The 18,020-nt window shown below is 41.3% G+C and overlaps 1 protein-coding gene across 1 annotated transcript; it reads left to right on the forward strand.

Moving 5' to 3' along the window:
* Positions 1 to 13,310: 13,310 nt before the first annotated feature.
* Positions 13,311 to 17,937, forward strand: ankrd34c (ankyrin repeat domain 34C). Its single transcript, XM_012871482.3, has 2 exons — positions 13,311 to 13,734; positions 15,844 to 17,937. Exon 2 carries the CDS (start codon positions 15,895 to 15,897, stop codon positions 17,479 to 17,481), a length of 1,587 nt encoding a protein of 528 aa, XP_012726936.2. The 5' UTR covers positions 13,311 to 13,734; positions 15,844 to 15,894; the 3' UTR covers positions 17,482 to 17,937.
* The last annotated feature ends 83 nt before the right edge of the window (positions 17,938 to 18,020 follow it).

Consider the following 18,020-nt stretch of genomic DNA (forward strand, 5'->3'; position numbering starts at 1 on the left):
ATTTGCATTACTTTGTCATTCCCTGTTTACATCACTATGTTGGTTATCAATATGGGCATTTGGATGCATATGGATACCAACAACAGGCATAAGGAGAGCTGTGTTCAATAGCTAGGTGGACCAAAACTAAGATTTGGCTTGGACAGTAGAAAGCCTGGTGGCATGAGGTTAAACATTGTAAAGAGTATTGCCAAAAGCCTTTGACACAAGTAGTTGGTGCAATAATAGAGGATGGATAGAGAATACTGCAGTACTGAAGACTTCTTGATAAGGCAGGTTAAACATCTTGAGCATGAATTATAGCCAATAACTTGGATTATATGATATTAGAAAATAACGAGGAACCTGTCCAACCTTCGGGAGAATTTCTCATTTGTCCCAGGGGAAGTTTGAGACATGGAATAGGACCTTCATTATGCTGTGCAATTACGCATGTTTTTAAGTTATTTAATGTTTATCAAATAACTCTCGGTCTGTTAGTTATTGTCCAGTGAATATCGACTCAATCACCTGATATTAGGACAATAGTTGAAAGGGTGATTCGAGCACTGGTATTCTTCAGAAAACTCTGCAAACCTATGGAATTAATGAGTGATAACTTCTCTTCAAGTATAAGAATTTTTTAACAGAAATAAAATGAACATCCAGAGAACACCGTCATAGAATGTTGTTTATCTCAATTAACACTGTATTTCAATCAACATGTCCTCTCTACTAGGCTAGTGAAACTTAACTAAAACTACTGAGCAAAATTGAGATTAACGAAACTGAGGAACCGTGTACACACAAAAGATCAAAAAGACAAATAAAAATATTTGAAAACCATCCCCATAAGAATGATTCGGTGAATCTTGAATTCACTCAGATCTAAGTTAGAGAACCAAAGTTAATCTTAAAGAATATGGAATGAGGTTAAATTATCTTAAAAGGAGCTATAAGCAAAATATCAATATTTTTTATAGAAATAACAAAAAAATAATAATGTGAAGCACTAAAGATAATATTTTAGAAGGACTATGGTATAACGTCACTCCGCAGCTCTCTGTGTTGTTCTCCAGTCTCTTGTTTACATAGCAGGGTGGGCCATGAGTGTACATGCGCATGTGTGCATGTACGTGCATGTGAATAGCTGCCACTCAGGGTTTAGCCCCTCCCTGCCCTAAAATACCACCATTAGAGCAGCACAGTGTTGGAGCAACATGGTGGACAGCACCCCAGCAGATCAAAATGTTCTCTTGCTAACGGCATTGTAAAATAATTTGAGAAAAGTCCTTAATGGGACATTTCTCAAGTGATGTCACATTTGCCCCGAGATAGCTTGGGTTTCCCGGATGGATAAGCTGAGTACAAACTAGAATGGAAACAACTGTAGCTGGAGTGGAGGCAGAGAGAAGCGTGCCTTTCCACCGGGAGACGCCACACTGCCTCACTATTTCTGAGTTCAGTAGAATAAACGGGGCTAAACTTGTTAACCATACGCATTTTACCTATCTTTTTCCTATATGAAGACGTGCCGTCGATGGAGAAAGAGTAGAAAAAAGCAAAGACGACCACAGATCATTCTATTTGCGGTTTTCTGTTGAAATGGAGGACCATTCATACTCTTTTCCCAGCGAGTGGGAAGTCAAATAACCAAAAAAAGAAAAAGAAGTAACAATTGGGAGAAAATGAGTCTATATCGACGCAGCTATTATTACCATGAGGGAGTGCGGACTCAAAACGGATGCGGAGGTTGCAGGCTTTCGGCTGGACAGCAGGTACGTTATTTCAGTATAAATGTGAAATTTTTTTTTGCCGTTACGTTAGAAAAAGGGCAGTGTTAGAAATGGGTACTCTGTCCTCCCATTACACACAGCTTGTTTGTTCATCTCTCTCTCCCTCCCAGCGAGTGTGTACGTGGAGGGGCAGAGGGATACTAGCCTTGTTCACTGTCTGTAGTGCAGCAGCAGGGCGGGGTTTCTTTACTCGTGTCTTTAGAGCCAAAATAAGCGAGTACACGCCAAAAACCGTAGCTATTAACACTAGCTAATACATTGGAGTACATGTTGACATTGTCACATTTATGATACTTGGCGGCTTCTGTAGTAGTTATTATTCACTCAACAGGGAGGTTGCTTGTAATTCATTTAGCGCACCACTAGATGGTGTGGAAAATCTTATGCACTGGGGCTTTAAGCAAAGCGGTATTTCACAGTTTTCAATCAATCTGAAATCCAGTTAATCATGTCCTGTTCAAAATATAAAAAATTAAGAAATATAAACTAGATCGTTCGGAACAAAGATTCTTTAAAACAGTCAGATTTAAAACATTGAGTGATTTTCATTTCCCTTGTGAGGTTTAGAAAAGCTATTTGTCAGTGTTGTTATATCTCAGCACCAAGCCCGTTGCTTCCACATAGCATATTTCTACTGTTAGTTACTTTTAATTAGGTTTAACTATTTGGTATGGACTGGCGACCTGTCCAGGGTGTACTCCACATCTCGCCCAATGACAGCTGGAGATAGGCACCCATAACCCTGTATGGATAAGCGGGTATAGATAATGGATGGATTTATGTTTGATTGGTTTTTATAACAGACTCAAATTACTTTAAGAAGAAAAGAACTGCCTAAAGCTGAAGACTTGTGTCTTGCTGCATAAGCCACTCTGGCTTCTTTAAAGAAGAAAGTGGGTGAAAAAGTGTGAAATGCTCACTCTGACAGTCTTCAGTGTTTCACCACTCCTTTTTTATGGCACCCAGGAATAATTACTGACTTGTGTTTGCCCTTTGATACTTGCCAGCTCTTCCCACCTACAAACACAGCTGAGAAACCCAGCTGCAACACATATGCTGTCTTACACTTGCCTCATCAAGAAGCCAGTGTTTGAACAAACCCCCAGTTTAGCCGCCTCTTACTGTTAAAGCAGAGTTACTCGGCTTCATCAGAGTAGGAACATCTACAGCGATTTAGACAGCTGATTTGGTCGCGCAATGATTAGTTCGGATGAACCCGAAGGAATAGGGTTTTGTGTTCAATTAACAGCTGGCAGGTATCCGGGCTTAAAACCACTTTCATGAAGCCTCAGATCTATTGTTAGTTCAGTCACCGGGTGAGGACACATTTTGCAGAGGCTAAACCGATCTTGTTTGGTCCTGTCATGTCCGATCGTGCTCATCAACAGGCACCACAAGGACAGACCCGAATGATTTGACGTCACTGGCGACAGCGTACACAGAAGGAGAAAAAAAAAAAAGCCTGCTCCTGCACCTTGTGCTGCAGAGGAGGTGTATTTTGGTCAGAGTGCCTCACATGGTGTCAAATACGTCACAGTCTCAGGGGTGTGAACCACGGAGCAGCGGAGTGAAGTTCTCTAACTTGCTGTCAGAACAGCCACTCATCCGCACTGATGTACCCACATGCTCTGACAGCCTCGAACTTGTGACAGCTCTGAAACAATCAGCGATGAAGTCCCAGCACAAAACACTTTTTTCACACTGAAAGTTTAAAGCGATACAAAAACAAACATTCTGTGCTGCTTTATACCCAGAACATTGACTACAACAGCTGCAGCAAAAGCAGAAGGTCCACTAAAAGGTTTAGGATCCTTAGTAATTTGATCCCACTTTATAAATGCCTAAATCTAAATTTTTTGTTTAACATTAGAATTGCTTGTTCACAACAGTTCTGTACAACTGAAGCAACCTACGTGTACCGACATTAAGAAACATATATTAATGTTCATTTTTTGATCAATTTATCGATTTATTTGCCAGTGGAATCAGCACATTGTAACAGATCAATGTGAACCAGTCAGTCTCCTAATATAGCAAAATTCAATCTGAAGGAATAATTCTTGCAAATGAACAATCTCTGTTATACTAAATAAAAAAAACAGGGAATTTGGTATATCTCTATTATAACCAAACAAAGATTATTAGAAGAATTAATGCTAGTCCATAACAAATGGGATCTAAACGTTAATTTATTGCTGATCTACTTACTGATAAGCATTGAAGAAAAAGAAACAGACACAAATAAAAACTACCAAACAAACCTTCTACTCCACACTTAATCCTTACATCCATCCCTTGTGTTCCACTAATCTGAGTCTGGGTCACGGAGGTAGGTTCAGGAGGGAACCTCAGACATCCCTCTCCCCAGTGAAGTCCTCCAGCTCAATCTGTGGGATCCCAAGGCATTTCCAGGCCAGACAGGATATATAGTCCCTCATGTGAGTTCTGGGTCTTACTCAGGCTCTCCTTCCAGTGAAAAGTGCTTAGAAAACCCCCAAATGGAGGCACCCAGGTGAACCAGCTGGCTCCTTTTGGTAATTATGAAAAAGGAAATTGTTTTTGACCAGGATATAAACAACAAACTCTTCTTTTAAATTGCTGCCACCCAGGGCATTGCCCATGTTGCCCATATCAATAATCACCACCATAATTAAGTCACTTAAGTCACATAATTAAGACCTCTGCTGTTGAGTCTGTAAAATAATACAATATGGTCATTGAAAATATGTGTAGAAACCTTGTGTTAAGCTGAGCCAAAACTACAAACCTCATAATGTATGGAAACAATACACTCAGTCAACTGAGACTCAGTCAACTGAGACTCAGTCATTATCCCATACTCAGCCTTCACTTCAAACCTGCAAACAGATTTTGCTCCTGAACCTGGTTAACTGACTTAAATTTTTATTTTCTAGGTAAAGAAAGTCAACGTATTCTTGTTAAACTATACATTGCTATGTTCCTTAAGGAAAAATGTAAATTAAATGTATATTAAATGATTAAATATCAATTTGTATTAAGTCATTATTATATATTTTTTTCCTCAGACCCATTATCAATAGCTGCTATGCTGTGTGACCTTCCCCCTCGCCATCTTCAACCCCACTATGTCTGCTGTGGATCACCTCCAGTTCTTAGGAACCTCCATTTCTTGGAACTTGAGCGGGTTACATACATGGATACTGTTCGGATGAAGGCCCAGCAAAGACTTCCTTCGACAACTCAGTAAGTACAACCTTCCACGGGAGCTTCTGGTCATCTTCTAAACTACCATCATTCAGTCATCATTCAGTCCTGTGTTGGTCCATCACAGTGTGGTTTGACTCATCTACAAAACAGAACAGATCCAAACTGTATCAGATCAACAGACTGAGCTTCCCTTCATCAGGAGCTTGTACAGGTCTAGGGTCAGGTAACATCTCTGCAGACCCCACACATCTGGACACTCTCATAGTTTGTGGGGATTTTCTTGACCCACATGCAAAAAAACTCAGGAGACTAGTAAAGGTTAGCAATTTATTTAGAGGTTGGATTCTTGGAGATGATCTGGAGGTAACCATGGATCCGGGGGAAACAATCACTAGCATGACGAGAGAATGGTGAGTAGAGATAAATGATTTCCAGACCAGATGGCAATGTGGTGGATTTCTTACAGTAGTAAAGATCTTTCAAGTCCAGGAAAGGTAAGTAAGACCTAGGCTGGCTGTTTGAGTTGACAAGTTGCTTTGTGGTTTGTTGGAGAGCGGACAGGCTATCTGAAAGGAGGAAGGCTGAGGAGGATGCTGCTGGTGGTGGGGCTGTGATCCAGAGGTTATAACAGGAGACTTGGAGCCAGAGAACTTGAGAGTTGTCTTCAGGAGGAAACCAGGAAAGCATCAGAGGGTAACCTTTAATTAACCCTTAAATTTAATTTCCCTTTAGGAAATAAAGTATTTTTTAATCGAATTGAATTAACAGGGAGTGAATAGCCAGGATTAGAGTCAACAGAAGCCAGAGAAAATAACAATAAGACACAGAGAACAGTGGACTAGAGGTGCCACTAAGGTTGACACTCAGGCTATGAATGACAGGTAGCAGCTTCTCTGATGAGTCTCAGGTGTGGACTGGAGCATCTGCTCAGCCCCGCCCCCAATCGAGCCTGAGAGCAGGAAGAAGAACAGACAGCACAACCCAGGTACCTGACAGATACAAACTGTTTAGACTTTTGCCTTCAGGTTGATGCTAAAGATATTTATAAAAAACTGACCACCACAGAGATAGTGTAGTTAGCTAGGTTGGTGTAAAAACAAATTATGTATATTGCCCTATTTACAACCCACAACCTCTCCTTTTCCCCCCCCCCCCCCCCAAAAAATAACATACATACATACATACTGCTTATCAGAATAGACCTAGTGTCTGTATGCTGTAAGCACTGTAACCCAAGTCAAATTCTTTGATTGTGCACAATCAGGGCTGCATAAAGCTGCTCTTGATTCATATTTTATTCAACTGTGAGTCTGTAGAATAGTGTTCTTCCCTTGTTAGTTGTTCAGTACCAATGGCTCGCTGTACGTTAGTTTGACTTGAATTTCACAGAAAAAAACATCTCTGAATATTTGTTGCCAGAGAGATATTGAGATTTTAACAATAAAAGAAATTACAGAGCATCCTTTCATTAGGTCTCTAGTGGGTTAGCCAGGGCAGTCAATCGATTTGGTGGAGCGAGAGATGTGACAGATTCCAGCGAAACATCAATTCTACCTCTAATTAGTTGGTAAAGCAGCTACACAGAATCTAAAAGTCTCAATGAGACTATTCCAAACATATATATAAAAAAAACATATTGTCAAAGGCATGAGTAGCTCTGTTTCACATTTGATGTTAAAATTCCAAAAAAACAATGAACAGTACCGTAATGCGTGGATATATCTTGAACACTTGATTAATGAAAGGCCTTTAAGGCTGCTGCCTATTCCAGTATCCAATTAAAGGCTTCCCAACAACTCCTAATAAGAGGGCTGTAGAGTTGATAAGCAACCAATTCTGAGGCTTCTGGCCCCTCGGCTTCATTAGGTGGATGTTGAGCTAAAACAGAAAATTCAACACGGCAGACATCAAAGTGCCCACTCTGCAAAATGAGTAACAAACTCCTTATTAGATATGCACCAATCTCCTAGGATACAGCTGACATACACAATGATCACCCAGCAAAACTGTTGGCTGTATAATTCTCTTGAATAATGCTCAACTCAATTACAGCTCGCCAGAAGGGCAGGTGTTGGTCTGCACGGCGAGATGTGAAAGAACAGAAGGAGCGAAGATGGGAGAAGGAGTGCAGAGGAGGAGTGGAACCGTTTCAACATTTCAAGTATGAGAAAGTGGCACTTTTCAATATGAAGAAGATGAAAGTGTCTGAAAACGTGTTATACTTCATGGGTTATAATCACGACTGGATGACGAGGTTAAAGAAAATTACTCGCAGCATATGTGAGGGGTTGGCGGGCTTTTAAGCTGCACCGGAGGCCCTTTTTTTTTTCTCCTCCTAAATCTGAGGGAGGCAAGGAGCAGTCCGGTGCAAAGCTGCAGCAGGGTTCGTGCCAGTTTATTGCTGTCGCAGCCCACACATTCGCTTGATACAATCGCAGAGACACCAAATGCCATGAGAATGTCAAACTCGGTCTTTAAAGAGACAACCACCGTGGAGGAAGAAACTGCGCTGTTTCGCCACAACAACAGGTGATAAATCCTACTCTGTCGCGCAATGCAGGAAAACGAGGGTGGGCACGACAAAAACGGCACATTTGCAAGAAAACAATACTTCCACAGTATTTCTGACTTTTTAACCACATAAAAAAAAAAACACCATCCTTTATGCCATTCACCCATATCTGAGACTAAAACGTTCCTGCTGTGGCTGTCTATCAGAGATGAAGCCACTGACAGCAGCCGGCTAACTAAGCTCTGCACAAACAGTGGAATCAGGGTAAAACAGGTAAGAAGCTTAAAAAAACAACAAATCAACAGTTTTGGGGGGTTATTTGTCAGACTATTTCTTGGTATCTAGCAGTTTCCCAGCAACCGGTGGAGGCTCCAGGAGGTTGCTGCTCCCAATACACGTATTCCCAATAAAACAGCTATTTGCTATCTTCACAGTTTTCACTTGTTTTTGGGGAGTATTTGAAAATAGAGCCGGCGGATTTTTTGTCACCTTTCGGAGAGAGGGCCCTGCAAGCTGTTCCCATTTCTGTTGGAGGCATTTCTCATGAATAGCTTTTGATACAGTTACGTCAAAAAATAATTGCATTGGGTTTGAAAAGAAACAGTGAGCAGAAATCCAAATTGTTTTACCATCTTTTTATTAATATACTTGCAAATGCATTGGGAACACTATAAATTCTATTAAAAATATTGAGAAAAAAATTATTTGTTATCAAAGTACATCAAAGTAAATCAAAGTACATTGTTCCTCTGAATATTTTATTTTTCTAATCTTTTGACAGAATGAATTACCTCACTGATTGAACTTCACCCTGCAATTATTTTGAACACACCCTGCCAAGTACTGATTAATTAAATTACCCGGAATCAGCAGTATCCACGTCATGACTGCTGGGTCTGGTGGGTTTAAGGTGAAAGACTGCTGCATCCAAGGTGCACAAAGGAGCGTTGTCGCAGATCCTTCCCCCCAGCAGCTGTTAGACTTTATAGCCATCATCGCCATCCACAAATTAAATAAGCTGTTTACATTCCTGCTGTATCTATAGCTTTTAAAAAATTTTTGTAGTCTGTTATTTTTAATACAAAAGTATACATGCATATTTTTCACACTTTCATAATTCTCACATTTCATTTAATCTGAGAAAGCTATTTTTAATAACTGTACAGTATTTTTTATCTGAACTCGTAAAGGATATTTCTATTCAATTCTATGCTATTCTTTTTCTCAACAGTCCCTTCTGGTGAATCAATTACCATGTAAAAGCCTAATATCTACAAAAAGCAAAAAAAAAAGGTTTTTGATCTTGATATTTTGAATACAATTGTATTTTAGATTATTTTAACAAAACTAAAATGTGTGTTAAGTGGCTCCAAGATACGTTATTTAATAAGGTTGACTCAAAAAGACTCTTGTTCAACTATTATTTAGATTTTTTACTTTTATTAATATATTATCATAAAAGTACTTTTTTACAATTGAAATCCAAACCAGGAAATCATTTCTGATAGAAAGCATCCATCCATTTTAAAGCTGTGTGGATAAGTCAAATATGTACAAACACCATATGTTTGGTTTTAGCACATCTTTCCACCTCTGATTCTTGGCATCCTAAAATAGGTCCGTGAAGCCAGACGTTTAATCAACATGTGATTTTTGAAAACAGACCCTGTCATCCAGCATTAGAATGATCAAGTATAAAATGAAATAGTTCATGACTTTCAATTAAATTTTAATTGTGTTCTGATACATTGTGTTTTATTTTGATTTACTCTGAGACTTTCTAATGAAAACCAGTGATCTGTTCTCTATTGTTGTCTTCTTTAGCATGACCATCCCAGATGTGCAAACTGTTGATACCTTCTATGTGTCCTTTTGTATAAATAGCCCTGGAGCTATACGCCAGTCTGATGAGTAAAAATCCCACAATGCAGACAGAGGAAAATGTTATTTTTGGAATGGGAGGGAGGAACAGCAGCAGCTGCGATGTCAGATATCTGAAAATAGAAAGTGCTCCCAGGGGTGACAGCGTTTAAATTATTTATTTCCCCCTTTAATATACCTCCGACTACAGCATTGTTGGGCCAAGGATCACACCATATGTGGATCGCTGACGTCTCTGAGGCTGGTGGAGCTAATGAATATGTCTAAAGCTGTGAGCTTTGGCCTCGGCTTAATTCTTGGTCCAAGCCTCTGCAGACAGCAGCTCTGCCTTCAAATCTTAAATTAGTTTTCCTTTTAGGAGACACACTTTAAATATCCATGTACCAAAGAATTAAAACCTCTCTCAAATTTCCTTTAACATATTTTACACTAAACAGGTTTGCACTATTTTCAGGCACCAAAATAAAAAAAAGAGAAGACATTTATGGAGGCCAAATCAAGATAATCACTGTTCTGGTCAGAAGTTTACATACACACATAATGTGCAAGAATTATTAAAGATGGATCTAAGATATTCTTAGATGCTCTGGAGACATAAGCAAAACCCAAGCCTGATTCTGGCTTGATATTTGACATTTTGATATTTATTTAGTAATATTTATTTAGTAGTAATTGGAAGAGTTCCTTTAAATACATTGCTTTCTCGCTGCAGACCAGAGTTTGGAGCATAACATATAAATTTAAACAGCGATGAGGACAGGTCGGCTTCTGAAGCTTGATGATCCTGAGCCTGCTTAATCTTATTTCAAAACTGCCATATGTGAGTTTGGAGTAAACTTTGCTTCCACTGGCTTGCTGTTAATCTTAAAACACTTAAAACCAAGTTCTCCTTTTTCATTGTTTTTCCTGCGTTGTGCAGTGCATCAGTGGTCACAATAAAACAACCCCAAATTGTGATACTGCCACCACCATCCTTGACAGCTGGTAAAGTGTCCTTCAGTTTGAGGAGTTAACTGACTCCTTCAAACATACTTCTCGCCATTGTAGCTAAATAGCTCATTATTTGCCTGACTGTAAAATCGTTTTAGAGGGCATTGGGTTTGACCATCTGGGTAGATACCATTTTCTGTCATGAAAGATATCTAGTTTGGAGTAGGTGCTTCTTTTATTCCCCACGTCTTCTTCATCTAATGAATTGAAAAACTGGTCTCAGTTTGGAGAGTGACAATGTCAGCAAACAGTTTCTACATTATGGTAGGCTTGATTTTTGGTGGCTTCCAGGTTGTTCTTAAACATCTTAACCTATTTACTTTTCCCCTCAGGCTGATGGTTCGGGTCAGCCAGTGGGAGGATTCAACTGAAGAATCCTCAGAAACTTGAGTTACCGTTGTATTCAGCATAGATGAAGCAGACTAGCATCAAACTTCTGGGATGGCTCCCGAACTTAAAAGGTATTGAAAATATGTAGGTCATGCTTAAATGACGGGCCTGTTACAGGAAACCACCCAATTTAAAGGACGTCCCAGTCAAGAAGAGTGGCAAAACTTCTAGCCAGACTAAAATCAGACGTTTGTTTTTATGGTAACAGGAAGCGAGTGACTGAGGTGCAACTTACTGAGGGACTTGTAACCCAATATTAGAACGTATGTTTTTATATATGTGCACATATCTGTGTTTCATGTTCAGGATGATAAATTGATAATGTGTATCTTTATATACAATTTCGATCCAGGTTGGATAAGAGAAGATCCAAAACAAATTCAAACATGTGTCGCAAATACCTGTCTTTCCAAATGTCTGATGCTGTGTGTTGTGTTGTAGTTGCAATGAGAAAGGAAAAAGGGCCCAAGTCAATATGATATTTATGCTCATGATGAGCAGATGCAATTCTATGACCGGAGCTGTACCTATTTATTGATTCTGCGTTAATGCTTCCTTGAATATGGATGAAGAGAGATGTGTCTTTTGACTCAGTGATAATAGTGTGTTCTGTTTCATAAAGCCACCTCCATGTGCCTTGTAAACAACACATCCTAAGGGACCGAGGGAGCCAATCACAGGTGGGGGAAAAAATAAAAGAAAAATCGCTGCAAGCATTGACAACTTGAGGTCCTGAAACATCAGGTGTTTGGATGGGTAATACGCTGATCAGTCCCTGTCTGGGAGGGGAAAGGATCATGGTTCAAAGAAAACAAGCACACCACTTGCAAAGATTATCGGCATAAGATTCCATGAAAGCCTTGCTGTCATTGGTGGTATGTTGTGGGTCTGATTTACCTGTTCCTTGCAGTGCTGAGAACATCACTGTTCTCATTAGAAGCTGCCTCTGTGCTGTCTCATAGCAACCTAAAAATAGAAATTTCCATATTAGGCTGTATGGCGGTGATAGCTGCTACAAGTTTTGGCCTCTTTAATTGTACACTGTAAATATACATAGGTGTGGAAAGATACGCAGCACCGAGCAAAAGTATTCATACCACTAAGGCCTTTTCAGATTTTCTTTTCACTTAACAACCACACGCCTCAATTTATTTCATTGGGATTGTGTGCGACAGATTAACACCAAGGAATGCATATGGAAAAAGAGACAGAAAAAAAGGATGGTAATTCAGATTCTCTGGGTAATTTGATGAACCATCTTTCGTTGCAATCAAAACTCGATGTCTTTTGGACATGTCTGTCTAGAGATGAAGTTTTTGCTGAATTTTTTATGCAAAATCTTTTCGTTTGACAACGTCGTTCTAACCCGTTAATAACCACTGATCTAAACCAGGGCATAGCACTGGCTTGGTCTACACTTAGGGTTGTTGTCCTGGAGCACTGACACCAGCTCCTGTTTCAAGTCTTTTTGCTGCCTCTTTTAGGTTTACTTTAAGGACCTGAATTAAGCTGCATCCATCTTCCATCAACACTGACTAGCTTACTTGTACCTGTTATAGGAAAGCTACCCTGCAGCATGATGCCGCCAGCACACCTTTGTGGACGAGTGGTAAAACATGTCTGCCACCCGTCCACAAAAGCCATACATTTGAAATGCAGCTGCTCTGTCATCAGATGAGATTCTGTCACATGAGCTGTCTAATTTCTACAGCTCCTCCAAAGCTGCAAGGCCATCTTGGCTGCTTGGTCAGTTTAGGTGCATAGCTATGCAGTTTTACATCGCTCTTTTAATTTTCGTCGTATGGATTTAATAATGCTCAGTGAGCTGTTCTAAAGCTGGGGATATTTAAAAAAACAAAAACTTCTGCACAACTTTATTCCAGATTTATCTGCTTGGTCTTCATGACACTGTTTGGTCACCAATGCTCTCGATCAAAGCTGTAAAACCATCACAGAAAAGCACAGAGGTAAGATTACACACAGGTTAACTTTATTTACCAATTAAGTAACATCTGAAGGCAATGGGTTGCACTTGAGGTTAATTAGGGGTGTTAGAATAATGGGGAGATCAGTGTAAATCCACACATTTTTATTTTCTTTACTTGTAAAAACTTAAACTTGTAAAAACTTGTAAGCCATGTATGATTTTGAGTATACATATATGAGAGTTGGAGTTAAGCATGTCAATTAGAACAAAATTAGGTTTTTAGTTATGTTACGTTTATATTGGCTAATAAATAAGACAGGTCAGATTACATTGGCCTGTTATTTTCCTCTCACTGGTTATTGGTCGTTACCTGACGGATAAGGGCTAAAATGTTATTTTTGAAGCACAGATAAACTATTAACTGGGGCACAAATTCATAATTTTGATTTCCAGAAACCACCTCTTGTTTTTATTGTAAGCAGCAAAAAAAGGCTTCCCTGCTACATCCATTTCCTTAGTGTTCAGTCTGCATGATCAAAAAAAAAGAAAAGAAAAAGAAAAATACATGCCGAACAATGGCGGTGTCTATAGGAGGTGGCGCTCTTTTTTTTTTTCTTCTTCTTTTTTTTTTTTTTTGCGTCCTGCAGATGTAAAGATCAGGACAGAGGTTTCTCATCAGACGCAGTTTATTTCGGGCGACTCTGACGTCAAGAGACAACACGTTTCATTCAACAAGCAAGAAACTAAGTTATTTATAACCCGCCGCATCTTCAGGTTGTGATCCTTGAGTGCGCAGTGAAAGGAATACTCCCCATTGGACTGATGTAGCGCGCCTCCGTAACAAAAAGCCACACAGCTCGTCATCATGCGCTCACGGTGACAGAGAGGGGACGGCGCACTGTAACCTAAACTGGGACGCGTCGATGCGAGCTGCCGCGGCTGGGAAATAAGGAACAGCTACCGCGACAAACTTTGTGTTTTTGAATCGCTTATTTGCACCCTCCTCCATGTATCATCCTTCTTACATGGCACCGGGCACTTTGAACATGGAGAGACTCTTCTCTGAGCAGGTGAGCGCATGAAGTTGCATTATCTCTCTCTCTCTAAAAAAAAAAAGAAGAAAAAAAAGAAAAGCAAACAAAAATTGATAAGCTGCAGAAAATATCGCAAATGTAGTTTTAGTGAACTTTGTGTCACTGGCAAATTAGATTAACTTCTTATAGTTTCACATTCCATCAAAAACCGTGCTTGTGAGAGATTAATATTAACGCCAGCTGAATATAAGATGCAGAATTCAACAGAGGATCATTTTTTTTCCTTCAGATTATAACAAAGCGCGTTCCTCTTTCCAAGTTCATCCACGGCTCAGACTGGGTCGTCGTTTAATGCCACCAGATGTTTGATATTTTATATATATGTTTTTAATTTAGATACAAACCTGACGTTAAATTGCAGTGTTCTTTACACTCACTATGAACATTATGCATTTAAAAAATCTTGTTTTTCGCACATATAGACGTTATGGTAATGGTAGATAACCTGCTTTCTTGATCCACTATTAGTGTTGAGGGTTTTATTTACACTAAATGACACCTGACCATGGATGAGTTGTGTTTAACTGGCTGTGCTCCCGTGTTCTCCACCTCAGTGCATGGAGAATCTGCCCGCTCTATAAGAGGGCTTTCATCTGATTTATTAGTGAGCACACAGAGCATATTTACAATAGGAGATTTTCTATTATTAACTTGTGTTTAGGATCTTCGTGTGGTATCAGACTGCCACCTGGTGGCTGTGAAAATGTAGGTAAGCACTAGATAAACAAACAGAGGGGAATACAAGAAGTAGTTTGATCTCCACCCTTTTTCTTTGCAACTGTTTTGTGCCTGTCATTTGCGTTGTCTCTGCACAAAACACACAGCACTGAACAGATGCAGGGGCGAACACGCCCATCGAGCCCAGCTGATGTGAGCAGCTGCATTTTACAGACACACCCCAGATGAAGTTATCAAAGACAGGGCTTTTTTTTTTTTTTTTACTTTATAGCCATTTTAATGAATAAATAGGTCGGCATGCCAAAAAAAGATGATTACCAAAGGAACTGTGCATCCCCTAACTGATTAAAATTGTAAAATTACAAGTAAAACAAATACACTGTACAAGCTAGTAGTTGTATTAAAGTAAAATAAAAACACATGGACGATTACATTCTGTGATTAATGCCTCTTAAACAACAGAAGGGGCTTTTACTTTCCTTTGGGCCCCTTTTTTTAGAGCGTTATTATTTGGTTTTTATCACTGCATGTAAAGAATCTCAGGACATTCACAGGGCTTATATCATATGTGAGCTCTATGATTGTTCTTATATACGTATGTACATAAAAATCAACAATATCCTTTCTAATACAGTTTAGAGCAATTTAAATTATTGGAAAAATTTGTTTGCAAAAATAATAGACAGTCCTCATTAGAAAAGAGGACAAGTTGTATCATTTATGGCATCCCCTGACCTACTGTATGTAGGGACAACAGGACAGCATGTCAGCTTTTTTCCCCCCTCTGCAGCACCAGAATTACCTCCAGCTTTTAGTAGATTTCTTCCAGCCAGTCTGTATAACGCATAGCATCGGCGGTCTTTTGAGAAAGCAAAGCTTTTTACTCTGGCTGTCATTTACATAAATATAAATATAGACATTTTTCTAAATCCTAAAGCCATCATATAAATACTGGCACACTAAACCCGTGCAAAGACACTGCTTGGGCAGACTATTTTAGCAGTGGGTCTATCTTCCCATCTTGTTTAAGAATTAGAGGTAGAGGCCGATTTTGAAACAGGTCATATGGCTAATCGCCCAGGGTGGCAAGGCCTTGGGAGAATTGCCAGGACGATACAGAAGTCAGTCTCTCCCAACAACTTTTTCTGTTGCTTACTTTGCCTTTTTCAGTTCAATAAGAAATAAAAGTTGTGCCGGACACCGTAGCTGTTTAACGAAGCTCAAATTTCTAATCGCAGCCTTCAGATGCGGCTTGATTTGCAGGGCTGTTGTTGTTTTTAGGGAATCTAAATACCGGGGAGAAACACTCAGATGTGAACACATTGTGGACACAGATATACGTTCATGAACATGCCTGTGAGTTTGACTGCAAGATGCTGAACTAATTCCACACTTTTCTTCAAAAAGGTCTGTGAGCTCTAAGTCCAACCCTGGGAAGGCCCGCCACAGGTCGGGGAGATGGCAGACATTTTGGAGCTGCGCACAGATGGGAACTCTCTCCTCAAGGCGGTGTGGCTCAAACGCTTGAGGCTCACCAGGCTCCTGTTGGAAGGAGGTGCGTACATCAACGAGAGCAACGAACGGGGAGAGACGCCCCTCATGGTGGCCTGCATGTCGACGCATTCCGACCAGCAAAGCGTGAGCAAGTCGAAGCTTGTCAAGTATCTGCTGGACAACCAAGCGGACCCCAACATACAGGACAAGGCGGGCAGGACGGCCTTGATGCATGCCTGCATCCATAAGGCCGGACACGAGGTGGTGGATCACCTGCTGAGCAACGGCGCAGACCCCAGTCTGGAGGACAGGAGCGGGGCCTCGGCTCTAGTCTATGCCATCAACGCCGACGATAAGGAGACGTTGAAATTGCTTTTGGATGCATGCAAAGCAAAAGGAAAGGAAGTAATCATAATCACTACAGACAAGTCGCCGTCCGGCACTAAAACCACCAAGCAGTATCTGAACGTGCCCCCGTCTCCAGGGTTGGTCGAGAGGTCGTCTCCAGAATACTGCGCCTCTCCCTCTGACATCAGCGTCACCGCGTCGTCGCCGTCTGAGCAGGAGCAACAAAACACCGTCTTCAGTTTCCAGACAAAGCTGAAAACCTCGGTCGCGGCGGCGAAGCTCACAAACGGGCCCACCTCTCCAACCCGCCGGCCCGCCAACCCGAAGAGAGCGCGTCTGCCTCAGCTGAAGCGGCTGCAATCAGAGCCCTGGGGCCTGATTGCGCCCTCCGTCCTGGCTGCTGCGGCGGCCGCCCACGAGGAGAGCAAGAAAGCCAGCTCTGATGAGGACGTGGTTGCCGGGGTGAACGGGCTCTCTCTGAGCAAGAGGTCCACTTTGTCCCGACAGAGCAGCGTGGACGGGAAGGACAGCCTATTCCCACTGGTGGGGGAGCAGCCGTGCAAAATGACAACCTCGTTATCAGTCCCGCCGACGTCCAAGCCGTCGTACGAGAGATCTCTTGGGCAGCACCAGCCGCTGGCCCGGCGCAGCACCGTGCCTGCGGAGCAGGAGAACGGCAGCGGCGGACAGGTCAGCCTCAGAGACACGTTGCACAGGAGACGCCTCGGAAATGATCACTATGACTCAGACTCGCAGCTCTACTCAGACTCTGCCATGTCAGACTCTCCCAAAATCCCCGTGGAGCGCAGGAAACTAAACACTTCTCCGCTCGCGATGCTCACCAGTTCCAGGGAATCTCTTGACAGCAACGCCAGCACGTCCTCTCCGAGCACGGCGCGGAGACGTGCGCCTGGCCTCCTGGAGAGGAGGGGCTCTGGCACACTGCTGTTGGACTACATCTCCCACACCAGGCCTGGCCACCTGCCCCCCCTCAATGTCAACCCGAACCCACCCATTCCTGATATTGGGGCCAGCAACAAACCCTCCTCCCCTCTTTCAACAGGTATTAAATCCTTAGCCCCGGTAGCACCAAACACACCAAAGACAGGAGGTCTCAAGTCAAAGAAGAAACTGGTGAGAAGGCACTCTATGCAAGTGGAGCAGATGAAACAGCTTTATGACTTTGAGGAGCCTCCTCATTAGTTAGTCATGGCATTAATGCAGCAAACACTGGGGTAGTAGAAGCGAAAGCGCCCTACAATGGCAGGAAGTACATCCATAGGGTTTAGCGGTGGGTACACGCGGCTATCTCAATGTTGAATAATGTATAATTTATCAAAAATAAATCCAGATAAATATATATTGAATTTAAGCAATATAGATAGAGTTCTTTCCTGTGTCACGCCCAGCTTAAGGATTATTGTCTTTTGACTTTATAACTGCTCCTGTACATGTATTACTTTTGAGCGTAAATGCCAAGATGTGGTACCTTTTTCTCAAAACTCTCTTTTACAGGATGTGTGTCATTTGTAGGGAACATAACGGGGTTTATTTGTAGCCTAGCGGGCCACTTGGGTGCACTTTGTGCGTATGAAATTAGCACCGTTAACGGACTTTCTCTGGAAAAGACAAAGGAGCGATGCACTTCTTTGAGATGTAGCTTCGAGTGGGATGAAACCTGACTGTTTGTAGCAATTTTGTACAAAGTGCCTTCAAGAGAAAGAAACAACAAAAAAAAGAGG

The sequence above is a fragment of the Fundulus heteroclitus genome, chromosome 2 (genome assembly GCF_011125445.2).
Source record: "Fundulus heteroclitus isolate FHET01 chromosome 2, MU-UCD_Fhet_4.1, whole genome shotgun sequence".
In the NCBI taxonomy this organism is placed as follows: domain Eukaryota; kingdom Metazoa; phylum Chordata; class Actinopteri; order Cyprinodontiformes; family Fundulidae; genus Fundulus; species Fundulus heteroclitus.

Coding starts and splice junctions, on each gene's coding strand:
- ankrd34c (XM_012871482.3), top strand. CDS start 15,895: ATGGCAGACATTTTGGAGCTGCGCACAGATGGGAACTCTCTCCTCAAG.